This window comes from Lepisosteus oculatus, chromosome 7, assembly GCF_040954835.1.
Source record: "Lepisosteus oculatus isolate fLepOcu1 chromosome 7, fLepOcu1.hap2, whole genome shotgun sequence".
NCBI lineage: Eukaryota > Metazoa > Chordata > Actinopteri > Semionotiformes > Lepisosteidae > Lepisosteus > Lepisosteus oculatus.
The window spans coordinates 33903875-33924353 of record NC_090702.1 but is presented as its reverse complement, the minus strand read 5'-3'; the positions used below and the strand labels follow the sequence as shown (position 1 = coordinate 33924353).

Here is a 20479-nt window from a genome sequence, read left to right as displayed (position 1 = left end):
GAGCAGACATTGTTAATATTTTAACATGCTTAAAACTCCAAATCCCAGAAGCACTCTCTGTCCATGTCCGGGGAGGTCTGTGTGACGCTTTTCAATGTTTTGGAAAAAACTCGTGGTGTGCATGTTTTGCTCTAAATTTCTTTTATTCTTTTATAGATTTAAGAAGCAGACATGATTGTTTCCTATTTTGTATCCCAGAAATTGTTCCGTGGACTGTACCAGGAGATTGCGCGATGGAAAGCTCTCACAAACTATAAAACAAATATTTTTTCGAACGCGTTTTTCTTGTACGCGTTCAGAGGACTGTCAACAACAACTTGTTTTCATAGTCCCGCCCGTGAGTTGAACAAGCCTCTGAAACAGTGGACTCTGATAGTCAACCCCTTCAGTACTGTGAGAGTCCAGTTGCCCTGCAATGTGTCTGTACGACCCCTGGACCTCCACGCTTTCCCGGAGGCAGACAGGGCTTTCATAACTGTTCATGGCACCAGCGCAGATCAAGGACTAAAACTAGACAACTTTCATGTCAAGTACTACGAACAGAAAAGGGAATTGTTGATTTTGTCAGAAAAGGTCAATAGTAACGTGTCTGTGGAAGTGACTGCTCCAATTAAAAGTGGTGAGTATGTATATAAATACGCTTTAATAAAAAGGATAACAAATGAAGGACTTCCGTTTAATAGATGGTTTCGAGACAGGTTGCAAATGAGAGGAAACGACTGGGTCCATCTTTCTCGACAATTGCTCTATAGCAGGGCTGTCCAGCAGTTGTTATAGATCTCCTTAGTCTCCGGTTTCCCAAAAACAAGGAATGGATTCAGCCTGTCCTATTAAGAAAATAATGAGGTCAGTAATTAAGGGCTTGAAAATCAGAAACCTCTTCAGGACTGGTTTTGTGCACTTCAGATCTGAAATTTCCTCGTTCCGTATTCTCCTTTTGTGAAGTAGCATAATTATTCAGTCCGTGGTTATGGTGTCCTTTAAGATTACATAACATATCCAAGCTAAGAGGCTATGGATAATGCCCATCATTTTCTTCTGTATGAATAGTGAAGTGCTGTTAATTTCTTAGTTTTAAGCTGCCCCAGCCCTAAAACCTCAGTGTCAGTTCTGCTAAAATCACTCAATGCTAGTGGCACTCCTTATAGCATTGACAGGTTACAGATGTATTCTTATTATATCCACTTTTGCTCTTTATCTGTTATTTTGTAAAATATTTACTTCCACCTTAATCGTTTTTACTGTTGTATTGCAGAACAATTATTGTCTGTTCCTTTCGGCCTGTCTTGGCAAACAGGGAGGTCTTTTTTCGTGGTGCTTGCTGTTCTGTATGCTCTTTCTATCTTTGAATTTTCAGAATCAGTAGGGAGAATTCTCCATTAAATCATTAAGTCCAAGTTTTTCTAGACTTGAGCTGACTTGTTTTGGGGATTCATTTCTTTCTAACCTTATCGTGTTTCAACTAAGGCGATTCTTCTTCCGTTGATACATTTTTAGCTACAGTAGTTCATCACTCGTTGATCAGAGTCTCTCAGTAGTCCTATCACATCTGTTCCCTTCATTAATGTCCATTCGTTTTAATAATAATTCATAATAATAATTCCTTACGCTTATATAGCACTTTTCTGAACTCAAAGCGCTTTACAGGTAATGGGGACTGGCCTACACCACCACCAATGTGCAGCATCCACCTGGATGATGCGACAGCAGCCATAGTGAGCCAGAACCACACATCAGCTATCAGTGGGGAGAACAGAGTGATGAAGCCAATTCATATAGGGGGATTATTAGGTGGCCATGATTGGTAAGGGCCAATGGGAAATTTGGCCAGGATGCCTGGGTAACCCCCCTCCTGTTTTCGAGAAACACCCTGGGATTTTCTATGACCACAGAGAGTCAGGACCTCGGTTTTACATCTCAGCCGAAGGATGACATCTTTTTACAGTACAGTCACTACACTGGAGCATTAGGACCCACATAGACTGCAAGGTAAGCGCCCCCTGCTGACCCCACTAACACTTCTTCCAGCTGCAACTTTAGAATTCTCAGGACGTCTCCCATCCAGGTACTGACCAGGCTCACACCTGCCTAGCTTCAGTGGCCTGCCAGTTTTAAATTGTGAACTGGTAGCTACTTGCAGCAGCTCTGATGGGCAGTGGACCTATTTACTCACATCATTTGGTAAAACATTACAGTAAAACATTGTCTTCCCATTTTACCTGGAGGATATTGTGAAAGCAGTTCCCTACAAATACAGATTTGTACTGTATATAGTTAAATAGCTTTTTTTACTCCAAAAGCCAGTTATATATTAACCTGGCAGTTTGCTGATTGCAGGGCAGCAGTGTTCTTTTTGAAACCTGGCAATGACAAATTTTGTAGCACTTTGTTTTGAAGGAATTTAGAGTCAGGCCCAAGCCTGTGCATAGCATGGATACCATCTTACCCCGTTCCCTATCATGTACAGTACTTTCGACAAGACTTATCAGATCAACAATCTGAAAGGCAATAATTAGGGGGATAAGGTTAAGCAGTTATACGTTTTATAGTAATATATAAAGAAACAAAACAATTAAAACCTGTCAGGGAATTATAAAATTGTTGTCTGAACTGCCCACAAGATTAAAGGAGTTGCTGGGCAGCAGTGCCAACACAACATTGCCTTCAGAGATCCCAGACTGATTAATTGAATATAAAGGCCAGGACATTTCCTGCTGATTTGTCGGCTGTTAGCTGTGTGTTAGAGGTGTCCAGGCTCAAGAATGGTTTGCAGATCTCTTTACACCCAGTGTAACAGTGAATTGCTGCTTACTTTTATGGGCTCATTTTAATGCAAACATTGCTCACCTTCAAAAATAAAAGCAATGTTTTCCAAAATAAAACTAACCGTTCATTTTTCACCTTCAATATTTGCCCTCCTGTCACCCATTGCACACACTGCAGATAGTATACAGAGGGAGGTCAGGAAAGGTGGAATCTGATCCTCTAGCTGGGGGCAGGTGATATGAAGTATAGCACTGCTGCAGTTAAAAATAGGTTTTAATTCAGAACTGCAATCAGGTTAGTGAATTCCAGGTTCGAAGGAGGTGATAGAAGGTAGCTAGAGATGATTTCAGCACTTGGAGGCAAGGGTATGGAGGAAAGACGCAATCACACCCAACACAGAGGACAGGGGGGTGGTTGGCCAGCGATAGGTATACAGTATAGACAGTGAAGAGTCTGGAGAGCAAGAGCTGCAGGTTCTGAGGTAAAGAGGTGAAATTAGCATGAGCAGGAGAGGTCTGGATAGGGCTGCTATTGCAAGGAAACCAGCTTAGAGATTCAGGAGTCCAGTTTGGAAAGCACAGGGCCTTGACTGACATTGCAGTAGAGCAGGTTTTACTGACTCATTACTTACTGTAGCTCTTAGTCCAAAAGAAAGAATTGCTCTTTCTGAAGACGCATGTCTAGTAGTTTGTGAGGTTGTATGTAGTTTAATCTTTAAAAATTACGTTGATTGAAAGTTTAAGTACATAAAGTGTTATGGGAGTCCTTTGAAAGCTACCCAGGCACATTTTTTGGTATCCTGGATCTTTTCAAGGAATTATTAAATCCTAACAAACGAGCTACAGTAACTGGACCATATGGCTACTTCTTATTAGTAACTCATTCTTTCTCCACGGCCAAAATGGTGTGTTTTCTTTCTTCTCTTTTCAGCATGGAATAAACCTATTACTTGTATTTTAATTATAGTTTTACGACTAAATGGTGCTCACTTTTTCCATTGTCCTCTGTGGCTGCACTTTGTTTTTTGGATGAATGGTATTCTTGATACTGTGTTGAACTAAAACAGAAATGAATTATTGAATATGTACATGAAATCGGTAAATGCTGCGGCATTTCTCAGGCAGAACAAACAAAGGAAAAAACATTCAGAAATGTCTCGCTCAATCTCTTATAAACATTCTGTAAATATGCTCCTTTCTGTAATGTGAGGAGGTGGAGTGTTCAGGCAGAGACTGCAGTGTCCAGGGAACCGTGTGCTAACAGCAGAGGGCAAATCCTGCGGTACTGCAAAATCACGAATCTGTGTTTCTCTCCAAGGGATTAAGCTTCACATGGATCCGCAACATACTGTAGCAACGATGAAAACTGTTATCAATTCCGTTGTTCTGCTCATTGATTTTTTTTGTGAAATCAATTTGATGGCTTTATTTCATGACGTGTGCATTTTCTGTTTCTACTCAGATCTGCATATTACAACATTTGGAGCAGGAAATGTGAAGATTCAGAAGATGGAGTGTGACAACTGCAGAGTATTAACAGAGCGGGGAAAGAGCCTCCTGCAGTCAATTAAGGTAATGCAGCGCAAAAGCCTGTGTCAGCAGAACAACTGCTGTTTTGCTGGAAAGGTTCAGTTTGCCTCCTCATTTTTCTTTTTTTATGCCCTGAAATCTTCACAAGTTATTCTGGATGACCTGGCCTGACCCAGACCCTGACCCCAATTTTGACCTTGACCTGACTACACAGTGGGGGTTTTTTTCCCCAAAACTGCCAGATCTCAAACTGGCTACTTCAAAGAAACGGGTGGGAATAATCCTAAAGTACTTCACAGGCTCATTACAGAATTACCTAATGATGAGATATGATTCTACCAGCTATAGCACTGAGTGGTTGATCGTAAACCTTGGCTCCAGCAGACCAATGTTTACGCCATGGTTTTTGGAAGAATCAAGGGCCTGCTCTTGTAACTGATTCCCTTTGTTTATATATTGAAAGATTCGTGGCACATGTTCTATAAACACTTTCAGAGAGACATAGCCAATGACCAGAATCTGGCTTATTTAGTCCCCAATGAGCCATACTTAGTACTGATGAAGGAGACCTACTGTACTGTAGTCTCAGTTACAGTACAGTCCCATTAAACTTTCTGGGATCCCTTTAGTTTGTTAGAGTGGCAGAATTGTAAGATTTTATTCCAACAATGGACGTTGAAAACAGGTATATAAATCATGTTAATACTCCTTCTGAGTGCCTGACATCAGTTTTGAAGTGTCGGTGTATGTGTTCATGTTATTATTGCTCATTGAGCTGTTATCTCATCTCTGCACCACTAGGGGCCTTCATTGGATTAAAAACAAACTTACAGCAGGCTTTAAAAGTGGTAGAAAATCTTCTACAGCATGTTTGTTTTATAAACCTCAACACTATCTCCCTATTGGAATTGTTTTACTGTTTGCAGAAGAATACATATTTCACACCAAAACCCTGAAAAAGATGCCAGTGTCGTGTTTAAGAAGAATGATAACAGTTCATTTTAGCCTCATTGAGTCATTGAGTACATTTGATGTGACTCATTTTAACCTTAGGGGGCTTGAATTTATTATTAATTAAACACCATTAGAGTCATTTTTTGTTCCCGTCAGCCTTGCTCTGCAGGTTTAATGAAATGTTACTTTGTAGTCAAGGAAACACAGGGGGTAAATGTTCACAGGCAATGGAATGTGTTCACATAAAGTAAATTCTCTGGTTTACTAGAAGCAAATAACCCTCCTACATCAGCATGTCCTGACAAGTAAATTCATTTGAAACTTTGTGTGTTTTCTTGCAAGAAGGTATATTAAGAAGGTATAAATTTGTACAGTTTTATACCATACAATTTATGAGGCAATTTTAAATCATTTTTTTTTCTCAGGCTAACCACTTTACTGATAAATAAATACTCTGTCTTTGGCAACAAATTCTTCTTGTATTCAAAAAATGAACTAATATTAACCAGTAATTAATGGCTTGATCAGATGGATATTAATAATGTCCTATTCCATCTTCATATTTTTTGTTACCTTTTGTAGGGTCACAACATATTTGTGCAGTCGAAAGGTGGAAACGTTATCTGCTTAGGGACCATCCACGGGAACGTGGACATCACCACATCAGGAAAAAGTGTAAGTTTGTGCTCCTGTGTTTGTTAGATGGATAGTTTAGAATTTGATATTGCTATTCGAGAGACATGTTGTGTGACCTTCAAATCCTGTATATTGGGATGAGAACGTCAATGTGAATGAGGCACCTGTGAGAAGAGTTCTAGTGTGAAGACAAGTGTGAGGCTTGTGGTGTAAGTGGAAGATACACACTTGAGTCAGATGGCATTTATATTTTAAATGAAAAATGTGAAATAAGGTATTTAAAAATTAAAATTCCAGAAAATATGGTACATTTATTATTATTATTTATCTATTTTCTAACTGCCTCTTCCAATTCAGATTAGCGGGGAAACTGGAACTTATCGCAGCACCAACGGGCGTAAGTCAGGGTACACCCTGGTCAGGACGCCAGGCCATCATAGGGCACACACAGACACAAACACACTCGCACCAGGGCCAATTTTCCCAGAAGCCAATTAACTACCAAAATGTCTTTGGACTGTGGGAGGAAACCGGCGCATCTGGAGTGGTACTCACACACCTGTGTATTTATTTATTTTTATTTATTTTGTTCACACACCTTTGTATTTATTTATTTTGTTTGTCTTTTGTTTTATAACTATTCTGATGTCTGTTTTGCTTGTCTTGGGCTGGACTGCTGTAACACATCAATTTCCCTACGGGATTAATAAAGTATTATCTATCTATCTACTCAAACACAAGGAGAACATACAAACTCCATAGAGATAGCACCCAAGGTCTCTGAGAGGTACAGTAGCAATGCCTGCTGTCTTTCCTCTGACCTGCTCTGAGCTCATTTTAAACAGACACCTGTTGTATGTGACATTTCAGAAACAAATGAAAGGCAAAGATAAGAATATCCGGAAAAGCCACTATGCCAGGAGTGTAAGATTTTCTGTAGTTCCAATATGGAGGCAGAAGTCACTCATATTACCTGTGGTAGTAACATAGGGTGACCCTGGCTGTACTCAGGCTATAGATGGGTACTGTGGGGGATACACCTTGTGAATGTTTTCTTCATTGTTCTCTGGAAAATGGCCTTTTGCATCACAATTTAAAAGTTATTTCATCCCTTCCCTGAATTGTGCTGTCACTTGTTGCATCTTTACAATATGTACCTAAACAATTAATCCATTAATGGTTATACCAACTGGTTATACCAATGCTACTCCACCTTATCCAGGTGATTTTTTTGTAGGAGGTGTACAATGGGAAGAGAATAAATGCTAACCTTCTGATATATTCAGTTTCCTTGCAGTCTTAAGTCATAGTGATTTTACCAGTTGGTTTCAGGAGTGTGGAGCAGTGGTTATTGTTCTGGACTCATTACTGGAGGATTGTGGTTTAAATCCTAGGTGACACAGTGCTGTTGTATCATTCTGAAAGGTACCAGAGCTGTTCCAATAAACTACCCAGTGGGTATTGCTGGGCACGAATGTAGAATAAGTTGCTGTGGCTAAAATCATCTTCCAAATACGTTTATACCAATGTTTGTGAAGAAATTCTGATGCACATAATAATTTAATTATAAAATTCAGCATAAGCAGTAAGTGTTGGGAAAGCTACTTTGAAAATGTGGCTAACTAAATCTATAAGGTATTACTAAAAATTTTGCGGGGTACATTTAAAATTGCCTTTGAAGCTGCTTTTAAAATGTTAAGTGAAGCAAAAGATAACTAAGGTATTCTTTAAATAGTTAACTGCACATGGCTATCAAGATTTATTACTTAGTAACGGAAACTCATGTTGATGCAAATAAAAATATTTCAAAATGGCATTATGACAAATGTCTTAGTTTGTTACGACGATTACACTTGCCAACACTGAAGAGATGGTGAGAAGCACTGGCAGGCTAGCCTGTTCTGAACTTGAGCAACACCTACTTCAAAATTGGCAAGGACCTGCGTGCTTTAAAAAGCGTTTTCTTGCTGGATTACAAAAATCTATCAACTTTGCTTATATCGCCCTTCTGATTCTTAATGTTTGGACAGTGTCCAGGAAATCTTTCATCATCCTCACTAAAAATCCCAGTTGCACTGTACATTCCTTCTGCAAAGGTCTGCAGTTTAGCTTTCTATTCCAAGTTGTTTACATCTTATCTAACAGCAGACAGCTTAAACTTGTTAAAATCGGTTTTTTGTAACACAGCATTTCAATCCTTTGTGAGAGCAAGAGAAGTGAAGAGCCTTCCAACTCAAGGAGACTTCTTCAGCATTACATGCAGTTATGACTATATTAGTGCTGCTGCAAATTAACAGCCTAAAGTTTGCATCTGGGTGATTAGTGCTTAGCATTGCTGCCTCACAGTGCCTGGGGCCCTGGGAATTAGTTCTGGACTTGTGGTGCCTTCTGTGTGAAGTTCGTATATTCTCCCTCTTGGTTCTTCCCACAATCAAAAGACATACGGGTAGGTTAATTGGCTTCTGGGAAAACTGGCCCTGATTTGAGTGTGTGTGTCTGTGTGCGTCCGGCGATGGGCTGGTATCCCTTCCAGGCTGTGTCCTGCCCTGGGCCCAGTGCTGGGCAGGTTAGGCACCAGCTCCTCCACAACCCTGAAATGGGTATAGCAGTTAGAAAATGGATAGATGTTTTACATCTGGAATGTGTTGTCTTTGGAAAGATCATCTTTAATGTACCGTTCACGCACTGTGCTGCAGATTTCAACAACCCATTTTTCACTATTCGTAAATCCCGGGATTATTAGAGAGCAAGGTTTGGACTTGCTGAAAATGGGCATACGTTATGTATTAGTCATCTGAAGCAAATCTTTCCTGCAAGCAGTTATGAAAGATATTTATGGAAAGGGAGGTCCAAAATGTGTGATCAAGGCTGTTGTGGGTAGTACATTTTTAAACATAAATAAAAGTGAATAGTGCTAGCTTTGTGAAATAATATCAATAGTGTAAAGCTGTACAGCAGGCAAAATAAAGTCAGAAATTCAATGACGACAAAATAAAAATTAAGGCCAGGTTATGGTGATTAGCAGACATTCCCTGTAAGTTTGGTTCTGTGCCGGTTTCTAAACATTTTTGTATCCCAATCAGAAACAGCAATCAGTACGATTCATTTCACATCCCATGCATTTTTGTTTCTCTTGTGTTTTAACATTAGCGCTGAATTGATTGTAATTGTAATTTTTGCCAGCAGCAGCTGAGAGAAAGATTTATCTGTCTCCCCCCCCACTCGGTCTGCTAACTTGATCTGAGGTACTGTACAAGAACACTAATGATTCAACTTTTTACACTACAAAGCAGCGTTGAACTCCATGTACTGTACTGTATATTCCAGTCAGTAACAGGTTTGTTTGAATGACTACATCAGGCAGCGTTTTTTTTTTTTAAGTGTCCTTGCGGTTTTGGTATAGAAAACATTTTTACAGGCACTGAGGTGTTGGAATATAGCTTATTGGAAAATAACCCACTGAGACGTAGCTTACTGGAAAATAGCCTACTAAGAAAAAATATTTAATTTAGATTTAATCTTTAAGTTGTTAAGTAGGTACTTGCATTAATAATGTTGCCTTAACTCCAACATGTGTTGGGCTGGTGTGTCACGTAATTACCTGAATCCTGTCTATTGTTTAAAGTGTTCATGAACTTTTCCTCTTTCACATCAGATATGAAAAATAAAGAGACAGAAAAAAACAAACAGGAAGAAAAGTAAAAATGGGGGCTCAGCTCAAATACACAGGGGTTTCTTTTATGGATATGGAATACTGTACATGACCTCATGAGGCAGGCATACTGTACACATCATTATTACATTGATATTACAAACTATTAAGTTATGTAAATCATCTTGTCAGTATGGAAAAGAGGTCTGGACCAATGTATGCCAAGAAACCCACACTTTATAAAAGACATGAAGGTTTTGAATGTAATGGACAAGTTAAGTGAGCTAAAGGAACATACTCCAGTATAATCCAATGCCGATTTACTGTAGCAGGCATTTATTCCGAGATCCACAGCAAAAGGATATTTTTCCTTGCACGTTGTAGTCTTTTTTTAGTATTATTAGTTATATGGCTACTTGGAAGGCCAAATAAGAGACACTGGGTCCATTCCTACCTACCTAGTTCCTGAATTTCCTGGGAGACATCATACCAGTACTTTTACGACCTGACATAGGACTATTGGCAATGAGTTAGACTGTCAAGTCCTTTTGGCACATACGACACAGTGGAGAAAAACCTGTTGTGCTTTTGTTTCAATGACTGGGAGATCCAGTATATGTAATCTGTGTATTTTTTTAAGTTGAATAGGTTTTGTCCTGTTGATATTAGAGTAGTCCTTCAGTATATCATAAAAAACACTAATGGAGTGTCTTCCTTTTGTGAGAAAAACCTGTTTCTCAAACGTTGAGAAATGAAAATGTGTGAGTAGATTAGATAAGTCCCTTATCTGCATAGTGGAAATGTATTTTAGGATATTATATTTCTCATTAATTGATTAAAGGACATAAGTGTGGACCCATCAAACAATCACAAAGATTAACAATCGTTCTTGACAGTCACAGTGTAAAACCAGAATCCATAATGCCTGGTAAGAAGTCAGGGTTGTCAGTAATTGGAGAAAATGTAAAAGCTTACCTTGATCTCCCCTCAGTGCACCAACAAGCTCTTGCCTGTAGTGGTCTCATTGCATTTTCTCAATGCTTTCTGATTGATTTTAAATTCTTAGGGAGCAACGCATTTTAAAGGACAGTGTGATTGGAGGGAGGACGTTCATTTTTAAAAGTGAAATACGGCCCTGCCAGGATCTGGGGAGTGTGATCCAGGTGTGGGCCAGGTGTCTTTCCAGCAGTACTAGGCAGTTGTTTATGTCGATGAATTCCATAGCCTAAGCTGGACTGTCGGACCTTAGTGCCTCCGCCGTGAGCGACCTTCAGAGATGCTGGGTAGAGCTACTAGTAAACTGTGCCAAACTTCCGTATGTGGGCCTTCAGCTTGTTTAATCTTCTGCGCCACTCAGTGCTGCAGCTTGAGAAGTCCTGGAAGATCATTACTTTCAGCCCTTATACAGTAGAGGTCATACATTGTTTGCCAGGATGAGCCTCAAAGCCACCATCACTCTCTGGTTGTGCACGTAGCTGTGTAATCTGATAACAGCAGGTGGAGCCGCTGGCCTGAACCTGGCTTGGGGGCTAGCATGCAGTGGGACTTCAGAGTCTTAATAGCACCTGATGTGGTTTCTGTGTCCCCTCGGTCTTCTCTCGGAGGCCGACAACCCATATACTGAATTCTTTCTTCCCCTATTTCGCAGACTGTCTGCACGATCGGCCATTTCCCACACCTGTTTTTCAAGTGCTTGTAGCCGAGCCTCAGCCAAGTCGGCAGCTTCTTCCACAGCTGTGATCCTTTGCCTCTGCACACTTTTCGTAGCGTTCAGGTTTTTCTCTGTGGCTTCAAAGCGCTCAAGATATTTTTACAGTTGAACAGCAGGCTGGCTAAGCGAGCTTTCAGCAGAGTCAAACTCATTCATTTTTTGTCTTCCTTTGCAGCGTACTGTCAGAGATTCTCATACAATATTCTTCAAGGCTCATATCAGCATACCGTACCTCACATAAGAAATTATCACACAGGGCACATTTTGGTAGATATTTATGAAACTATAAATGAAATGGTGTAGGGCTCTACAGGAATCCACTGTTCCCTGAGCCACTATCTTGGACCCCCCAAATTGTACAGTATTTATTTAAAAGATGTGCACTTTGAATATTAGGAGATTACTGAATTGCAAGCAAAATGCTTAATGTAAACAAATGAGAAAACTGAGACAGAAATGTTTTTTTTCCAGCGTGAGCAACTATTAGAATGTTCATTTCCAATTTAGATTATTTATATTGATGAATGTTGCATAAATAAGCTCTTTAACTGTCCATTCAGTGCACTTTTTTGTTTTACATAAGATAATTTTAAAAATGATCATTTATACAACATTGTAGTTTTAATGTGATCCACATTTGCTTCCTACCCATAGTAATTCTCAGATGATCTAACCATTGTATTGGTCTTGCTTGTTTACTAGAGTGTGGAAATCGACAAAGTCCAAGGAAACAGTATGAACATTTCTACAGAACACGGACCACTGAAAGCCAAATATATTTATGCTCAGTCTACTTCTTTGCATTCTGTTTCTGCTAAAATTGAGCTGGGAAATGTGCATGGTAAGTGACAAATGACAACTTACATTACATATGGTGTAATAGGATGATTTCCTGTTCACTTGTTTTTCCAAGAAAACGCTTTGTTTTCCTTTGAGATTAGATTTAGATTTTAAATTTTGTACATCAGTTACGAAATTTACACTAAACAACAACAAATAGATACACACTGTACTGTATATTTACATATTATACTTTGAAGATGGACAAAAAGGAATTCAAAAGCAGAATTTGGGTGCTAAATTAGGAGAATGATGATCTCATCTAACTACTGTTTATGAAAAACTCTTTTTAAAGGTTTTGAAAAATAGCAAATATCAATCCAAAGTGACGAGGGTTTGCCGACAATTTTGCTTGTAGGCACGGGAAATCAGTGTAACTTGAATTTCACCCAAAGTCTTTGACATTTTTGTCTTCTTGTTGCATGACGGGTTCTTAAAATATGTGTCTTATATGATCTATAGAGCAGTGGTTTTCAACCAGTGGGCCGCAGTGGTACTGCAGGGGGCCATCAAATCATTGTTGTAATTGTAAAAGAGTCGTAAATATATAACATAATATATATAATATAAATAACATAATATAAATATTTTATAGTTATTATAGCTTAGCATGCTGCGTGGCCGACGTGACCACCATTTAGCGCTATTATATGTGACATGACACAAAAGTTAATGCAGAATGTAGTATAACTGCTTAATCACCCTTCATATCATGGATAAGTGGTTCTGTTACAAGGAAAGACACAGAGGAAGGCCCATCTGCAAGCAAAGAAACCGCTTCAGTGTCTCATACTGATAATCTGCCGCAGTGTGTTGTGTGTTTCCGATTTTCATTTCAAATTCTTCAAGGTAAAGCAGTGACGATTTTTCACATGCAAATGGCCTCTCAATGCAAGCTCAGGAGTTTGCAACCTACAGTGGCTGCTTTCTAGTGTTTTATTGTATTATCTAGAAGATCTCTGCACCAGAGCAGAGTTTGTCACAGAGGCACAAGATGTGTGGACGTTGTTCTGAAACTGAATTATACAGGGTGAATTTCTAGAAATGTGCAGGAAGATTTGTTTTTCCATTTTCCATCCAATATATAGCAGCAATTGTTTGTGCTGAAGGGTAAAGCTTTAAACAATAATAATAATAATAATTGCTTACACTTATATAGCACTTTTCTGTACACTCCACTCAAAGCACTTTACAGGTAATGGGGTCTCCCCTCCACCACAACCAATGTGCAGCCCCACCTGGATGATGCGCTGGCAGCCATAGTGCGCCAGAACGCTCACCACACATCAGCTATCAGTGGAGGAGAGCAGAGTAATGTAGCCAATTGATAGATGGGGATTATTAGGAGGCCATGATTGGTAAGGGCCAATGGGAAATTTGGCCAGGACACCGGGGTTACACCCCTACTCTTTTCGAGAAACACCCTGGGATTTTTAATGACCACAGAGAGTCAGGACCTCGGTTTTACGTCTCATCCGAAGGACGGCGCCTGTTTACAGTATAGTGTCCCTGTCACTATACTGGGGCAAAAGGACCCACATGGACCACAGGGTGAGCGCCCCCTGCTGGCCCCACTAGCACCTCTTCCAGCAGCAACCTAGTTTTTCCCAGGAGGTCTCCGATCCAGGTACTGACCAGGCTCACACCTGCTTAGCTTCAGTGGGTTGCCAGTTGTGAGTTGCAGGGTTGTGAGTTGGGGTAACAATGGAGACGTGTTACCCCAAAATTATCGTTTGCAACTGGGAGGCAAGGGAAATGACTTAAAGATGTGTAGATTCTGAAAAAAAGACCTCAGAAGTTGATTTGATGTAAAATTGAAGGAGAAACCCCAAAGTGGGAAAACAGTAAACAATAATTGCCCTGCACAGGACACCATGTCTGTAGAGGGGAATGGAAATAATTAAGAATGATGCAGTGTCTGCTTCCCAGAGCCAGAACAGAGTACTTCTGGGGGAACAAAAACACTGTAAATATATATAGCTCAAAATCACAATCAAAAGAAAACACAAACCAAACCACCGAATGGCTCCAGCCCAGAAGCTTTCTCCCTCTCATTTCAATACAACCACAGGAGTCTGTGGAATGATACTGTTTCCACAGGGCTAGTGTGAGTTTGTGTTCAGAAGAACAAGTAAAATGAATTATAAAGTGTCTTTTAGGAAGCTGTATTAAGTTCCTGTTTTTCAGTGCTCATGCAGCTAGTGTGTTAATTATCCTTTTTAGTGCAAGTCGGTATTTACTATAGTTAATTAAAATGTTACCCTTAAAATACCCTTTCGTCATATATGTTAAAATGATTAAGTTAAAAAAATTTAATTAAAAGACCCTCCAGAAACTTCATGTTCAGCAAGTTTGAAGGACCTAAAGAAATTGCAGAAATATACTACACTGACCGTCCGTTAGGAGCAGTAAGAGCATTACAGGGGCAGTAAGCAAGACAGTAAAGATAGGATCATGTGCTGTTGGGTGACCTACAGCAATCTCCAAGAGCAACCTGTCCATCTGTCCAAAACCAAAACCAGTTAAAGCTCTTTAGCATCTTCTCTGTGTTTATGAAACATTTACACTCGCATCTAAGAATATTCAAAAGCTACAATCGGCACACCTACTATGGAGCTAAACTAGGACATGTAAATAGAGGAAGAGGAGTAAATGGGTGTCAGTTCACAGGGATCGTGGACATCAGAGGAAGAGTAAAAGAAAGTCAGATGGAAATGAACAACACAACAAGACCAAAAGACCAAAAACACAAAGGCAAGGACTCCTCTTCCAGTTGAATCAAAGAAATCCTAACACCAGCCTGCGCCTCAAGGAGCAGAACAGCTAGGGATTTGGAGTAGATGGCAAAGTTGGAAAAAACTTCGTCCCCCAGTGGATAGATGGAATTAATTTGGTAGTAAAGTGATTTCTCACTAGCCCACCTGATTTGCTGTTTTACTGTATCTCATCAATCCACTGTTGTAACAGAAGCATGGGGTGTGCCAACCTAACTACAAAAGCAAATGGAAAAACACAAGCTTTGAAACACTCTGCCCATCACCTGACTGGACTTCATAAACAGTGGTAGGCTTCCTCTGCCTGTGGCGGTACCACTGGAGGACAGAGGCCTCCATTTGCCACAGGCCCATCAGCCCCCGCGGATCCCGCCAGTCTGATCTCCTGTCTTGTGTGCAAACAGCACAGCCACAGCGGCCAGGCCCACCTGACACACCGCCCAGTGGTGGCTTTAGATTTACAGTAGGGTCCGGATCCTTTACAATTTTAATTTTCAGCTGCTTTTAAAACATTTGTTTCTTGTTCCTTCCAAATGGCCAGTGGAGCTTGAAGGAAAAGACCAAAATATATTTGGTTTATTTATTTGTACAGCGATTATTTGGAAATTGATTAAAATACTAGGCCTTTTAGTGATGTCTCTTTGTAGCAACTACCTTGTTTTCAAGTTGTATAAATTTGCATATTGAAAAATCATTCCCATTGTGCCTCGCAGCACCTTTTGAAGTGTCATGGAAATTTGTTTACCCTTTCCCAGTATGAGAATTTTAATAGCACAAGAATGGCAATACAACTTATAAAAGAATTAAGATTTCTAAATGTTTAATATTTTTCATATGTGTCATGACACTTAAGGTTTTTTGTGATCTTTTAACAGGTAATGCAACTGTGCAGAGTGAAACAGGAAATATTGTTATAGGTATGTTGACTCTAAATACTGTTTCCAACAAATATTTTTTTTAATTTGTAATTATTTTATGAAACTATTCCAAAAGAAATTTGGTGATTTTCTGTTCCAGTAAGAAATTGTCTATCGATATACTGTATATGCATATGTTTTTCTTGTTTCATATAAAAATATATATAACTATTAAGATAGTATCATTTTATTCCAAACTGGGGATTTGCTTGTTTTTGTTTTCTAGTTTTGCTTTGGACATACTGTGGCCATTTATATAAGGCTACATCTTTTGAGACATAGAAATTATGTTGAAACCAAAATTACAGATTACAGCAATCTTGGAGTAACATACTAGTCAACATCTGGAAAGAGATCTGTTTCTGCAGTTTTTCAACAAGTAGTTTGTTTGAATTTTCACAATCACAGTTTGAAGACTTCCATGAAAGCAACAGATAAGAGTGCAGGGCAGTGTAATTAAAATAGTGTCATACATCCTGTATGCTATTATTATGTTTTGGAAGAAGTATCAAAAACTGAATAATACAACATTCTTTAGAATTTTCCTTTTCTGTACAACATAAGGGATGCCACTAAACTTGACTCTTCTGCATGTTGCACAGTGTCTGAAGTTGCTTGTCTAAAAGCGGCATTCATTCCTATATTGGATTGTTAAAATTGCTAACAGTTTTGCCAGTTCATTTCAGTCTAAATGGAATTAGATAAGCTTGGTAGTTTAAAAGAAGAATTTAATAATAAGGCCATTGAAACTAAAGGCTATAATCCATTGATCTCATAGGTGTATGTTAAATGTATTTATTTTTTTGGTCTTGTCCATATAAAATTAAGTTCCAGAATTATTGTACTGTAGTTTGAAAAATGGTAATTTGATTTATATTATATAGTTTATCAATGTCAACAAGTGCCTGTAGTTTGGAAGCAGAAGCAACCTTGCCCTTTCAGAAAGACAAAAACTGTGTCTATGACTTAAAGAAGCAACATCTAATTACATAACTGTTTAGAAAAATACACTCTAATTTTTGCTCAGCTTTTGATCAGTCATACCGAGGTCTTGTCCTATGATACATTTTTATATAAAGTAATAAATTGTCTTATTGTGGTGGGGAAGTGCATTTTGCAATTTTACTTAGAATGCTATAGTATTTTCTGGATTCTTGATTTTCTTTGGCATTAAAATGATGAGGCTACTATGTGACACACATGGTGTTCTTTTATGAACTACTTAACTTCCTATTTTGCAGATGGATCAGATGGTCATCTAAAGGCTTTCACACATCAAGGAGACATAGATGCTTACATTAGCCTCTTTGGAACTGCAGAGCTGCTTAGCCACGGAGGTAACACTTATCCCTTGTTACAAAAAGTCAGTTCTTTTTTAGGCCTAAAGATTAGTGGCAAATTAGATTTTTCTACATCAATTCAGAATACTTTCATTCAACATTTGTTTAACATTTTAAAAATGACACATTTAAAGCACATCCAATGAAGCACTTTTCTCTGCAATTTGTTGCCATTAAGGTGCTATCTCAGTCAGAGTCCCGGCCTCCATGAAGACTGAATTGCAGTTATCAGGAGCTGTGGTTGAGGTGAGCCCTGAGATAGTCTTGCACGAAGCTGAACACAATTCCACAGCTGACTACACAACTGTCACTGGTGAGTCACAGATCTTTATTTATTTGTGTAATACATTTCTGGTTTATTTTGAAATGTTTTAGTGTTATAAATGCAAACCAAAGCCGAAATCAATCAAGATGATGATGATGGCTTGTTAAGAATTGCTTTTGAAGTATGTTTTGGAGGAAGAATGGTTAAGCAGTAGTTCAGACAACAGCAAACAGGCATCACATGGGAATTTTTGATATTTTTAAAAATCATAATTTGCTGACTAGTTTTAATTACACATCACTGGAGAAATTATATCAGTTTCCTTGAAATATTATTTGAGTTTGCAAAATGCACCCTCTCTTCATGTAACTATTATGTATGTACTGTACAAATGTATTCTGTGTGTTGTAAATCCTTGTGAAGACGCCTTGGTGTTCTGCTGATTGATTCCTAGTAGCCAAAGTAAACTCATGCAATTTACTGTTAGAACTAAACATTGTGCCAGTAAATTCCCAAAACCGCTTCGTCATCTAAATAGGACACAGACCTCAACCCTGCAATCCATTTGCATATCTTTGCATACTACTGTAAAAACAAAAGAAAATTAGAGCATGACTGTTTGCCTTCTGTACTTCACAGTACAGTACAATACAGAATTCTGTCTATGTAATATTGGGAGATACATTTAGTGCATAAGCCAAATCTGATTGTTTTAGGAGTCAGTTCAAGGTAGTAAACTAATTGTTAATACGTTGTTTCCAATATTTAATTTATATAGTCTATTTTCAATTAAGTGCATGATTTACATAACCAATAAATTCTATAATTTAGCAGTTTACTTACAACTACAGATTATCAACACCTCCTCTCGTTTGGAACCTTTCTTATGCTCTTAATCGGTATGTTATGGTTAAAGGGTGGCTGGTGATCGTAATGAGGTTTGTCTGATGCACAGTTGTGTTGTTACTGTAGCTGTAGCTTTTGCCAAATGGAAGGTGATCCCCTGAAACTGAATACTACAGTTGACTGGTATTGTCAATTGTTAGCGCTGCTAAAGTTTTCTTCGGTAATCTCTAGGAAGCAGCAGGAAGCAATATGTGTTTAGAAATGTTTTTTAAGTTTTAAAATTATTAAATTTCTTTTTTTATCTTTTGAAGGTCTTATGAACGGAAAAGCTGATGGAAAAAACTGGATAAAAGCCCAAGCTGTAAGGGGGGTTGTTAGCCTGAAGACTCAAAGCTGGTTTGAATCACTGAAGATTGGGAAAGCCTAGTGTTTCAATAGCACAAACTTATCTGCGATGAAGATTACTGTCAGTGGGAAACTAAAATATAGAAGGTATTTAATGAAATGGTGGTTAATTATGTATGAATTGTAGCTTAGACATTTGCCCAGGGAGCAGACCATGACTACATCATTTACATATGTTTATTTTAAAATTAACTGAATATCATTTTATTGTACATTGTTAAATAAAACGTCAGTATTTGTTGTTCATAATGAACAATGTTTTCGAACTGTACTTCACCAGTAATTTCTGCGTTTACATGTTCTTCTATACTGATCGAAGCCTAATTTTTTTAATAGCAGTTATGAACAAAAGTAATGATGCTGACAGCTGACTGTGCCCTCTCTTTTATTAGAAATGTGGTCTTTTTTCACTCAGTACTGTATGTACTTCCAGCAGTAGTTTTTAAGAAGAATATTATTTCTCACAGTTCGGTTTGACTAACAAGGATCAAAATGAATTTTTGAGTATATTCCAGCAATAAAGAGTTTGTATGCTAAGTGAAAAGAAAATTCATTATTGAAATAGCATAGTAAGCTATAAAATAAACTTTTCTGTTTCCAGTTTCAGCGTTGCTGAAAATGTATCTGTGGCTGCTGAAATTTACAGCTGTAAATAATATTGGTTCCAAGAAAATACATAGTGGAATTTGTGCTGCATCATTGGACTTTTTGCACGGCACATTTTGCTTTGAAACACTATTGAACAAAGTGTAATTACATTGGCAAAAGTCCTAAAACTAATGCATTTCTGACTTAAATTTCTAAAAGTTTTTAATGAAAAGCAGCTGTTTTGTCTTTAAAATTCATTTGCATTATTGTTAATATTTTTTCTGAAGCCAGTAACTAATTTACAGGAAAAAGTTTTAACTAGTACTAAAACTTATTTTTACAGAATATGAATGCATGGATTTGTCTTGCATGTCTTTTTATAGGTTTTATTGTCAGTGTAGTGTCCATCCATTTAGCTGATTTGCTGGACCTAACATTAAAGAATGGACTTCCTGTAGAATTTGTACTACTGTACATCACAAAGAGTCACTGTGTGGTATTTGATAATTTGTGAAAGACGATCCTTTTAATAGATTATCATCACAGAAAAATAAGAAAATGTTACCAAGTCCTCAGTTCTCAGTAAAAATAGATCTGTGGCCTGTTGGTTCCGCCTCCTCTTCCCATGGTTTTCCTGTCTTTTCTGGCTTGGTGGTGGAGTCCAAGAGTTCTCCCTGGCTGTTGTACCCAAACCACGAAGGGGGATCGTCGTCACTGTGCTGCCAAAGCCGGATTCGTGGCTTCATTTTCAGGGCTGCTTGTCTGAGGAATATGACAATGTCTTCTAAAACTGTAATAATTGCACTGTTTATAATTTAAACAATACAGTATATCCCAGATCTCTGTACGCAACCATTAAATGTTCACTCCAATTACTGTATAGTATATCAAGGAGCATCACTGTGCAATTGGTCACTTTCAGCTTCTTACCTGTATAAAACACTGTATAACTCACTGTTCACTTAGGGTTGCAGAAGTACAGCTGGTATTATTTATGCATAATTTTGTGAAGCACATTAAAGGAAACAAGCATTGCTGGCTGTTTACATGAAAAAATGAAAGATATGAAGAACTGTAGGCTAACTTGTCACTTTGTTATTGAACAGTCTGAAAAAGAACCATTTAAACTGCAAATTGTGATTAATACGTGGAATATGTGAACATGCTATTGTTAAGAGGATGTATGTGCTTTAGGTAGAGCCTGTTAAGGGTAGAGAAGGAGCATGAGATCAGTTTTTTAATCCATCCACTATCTG

General features: G+C 38.4%; 2 protein-coding genes across 4 annotated transcripts in view; one reads left to right on the top strand and one right to left on the bottom strand.

Annotated features, from left to right (window-relative positions):
- The first annotated feature begins 74 nt into the window (after window positions 1-74).
- On the top strand, window positions 75-19830 carry fam185a (family with sequence similarity 185 member A). Of its 2 annotated transcripts, XM_015352638.2 has the most exons (8): window positions 75-619; window positions 4228-4337; window positions 5832-5924; window positions 11951-12089; window positions 15738-15779; window positions 17021-17116; window positions 17298-17432; window positions 18542-19830. In XM_015352638.2, the coding sequence occupies exons 1-8, from the start codon at window positions 172-174 to the stop codon at window positions 18655-18657; spliced, it is 1179 nt and encodes a 392-aa protein (XP_015208124.2). In that variant the 5' UTR covers window positions 75-171; the 3' UTR covers window positions 18658-19830. The 2 variants fall into 2 exon arrangements, with proteins under 2 accessions (XP_015208124.2, XP_069048525.1); XM_069192424.1 differs by lacking the exons at window positions 75-619; window positions 4228-4337 and adding an exon at window positions 4379-4566.
- fbxl13 (F-box and leucine-rich repeat protein 13) overlaps window positions 19796-20479 on the bottom strand; it is a 71470-nt gene continuing 70786 nt past the window's right edge. For both annotated transcript variants that reach the window (XM_006633466.3, XM_015352631.2), the window contains one exon: window positions 19796-19985. In XM_006633466.3, coding sequence (XP_006633529.2) covers window positions 19796-19985 — 190 coding nt within the window. The remainder of the gene's footprint in view (window positions 19986-20479) is intronic.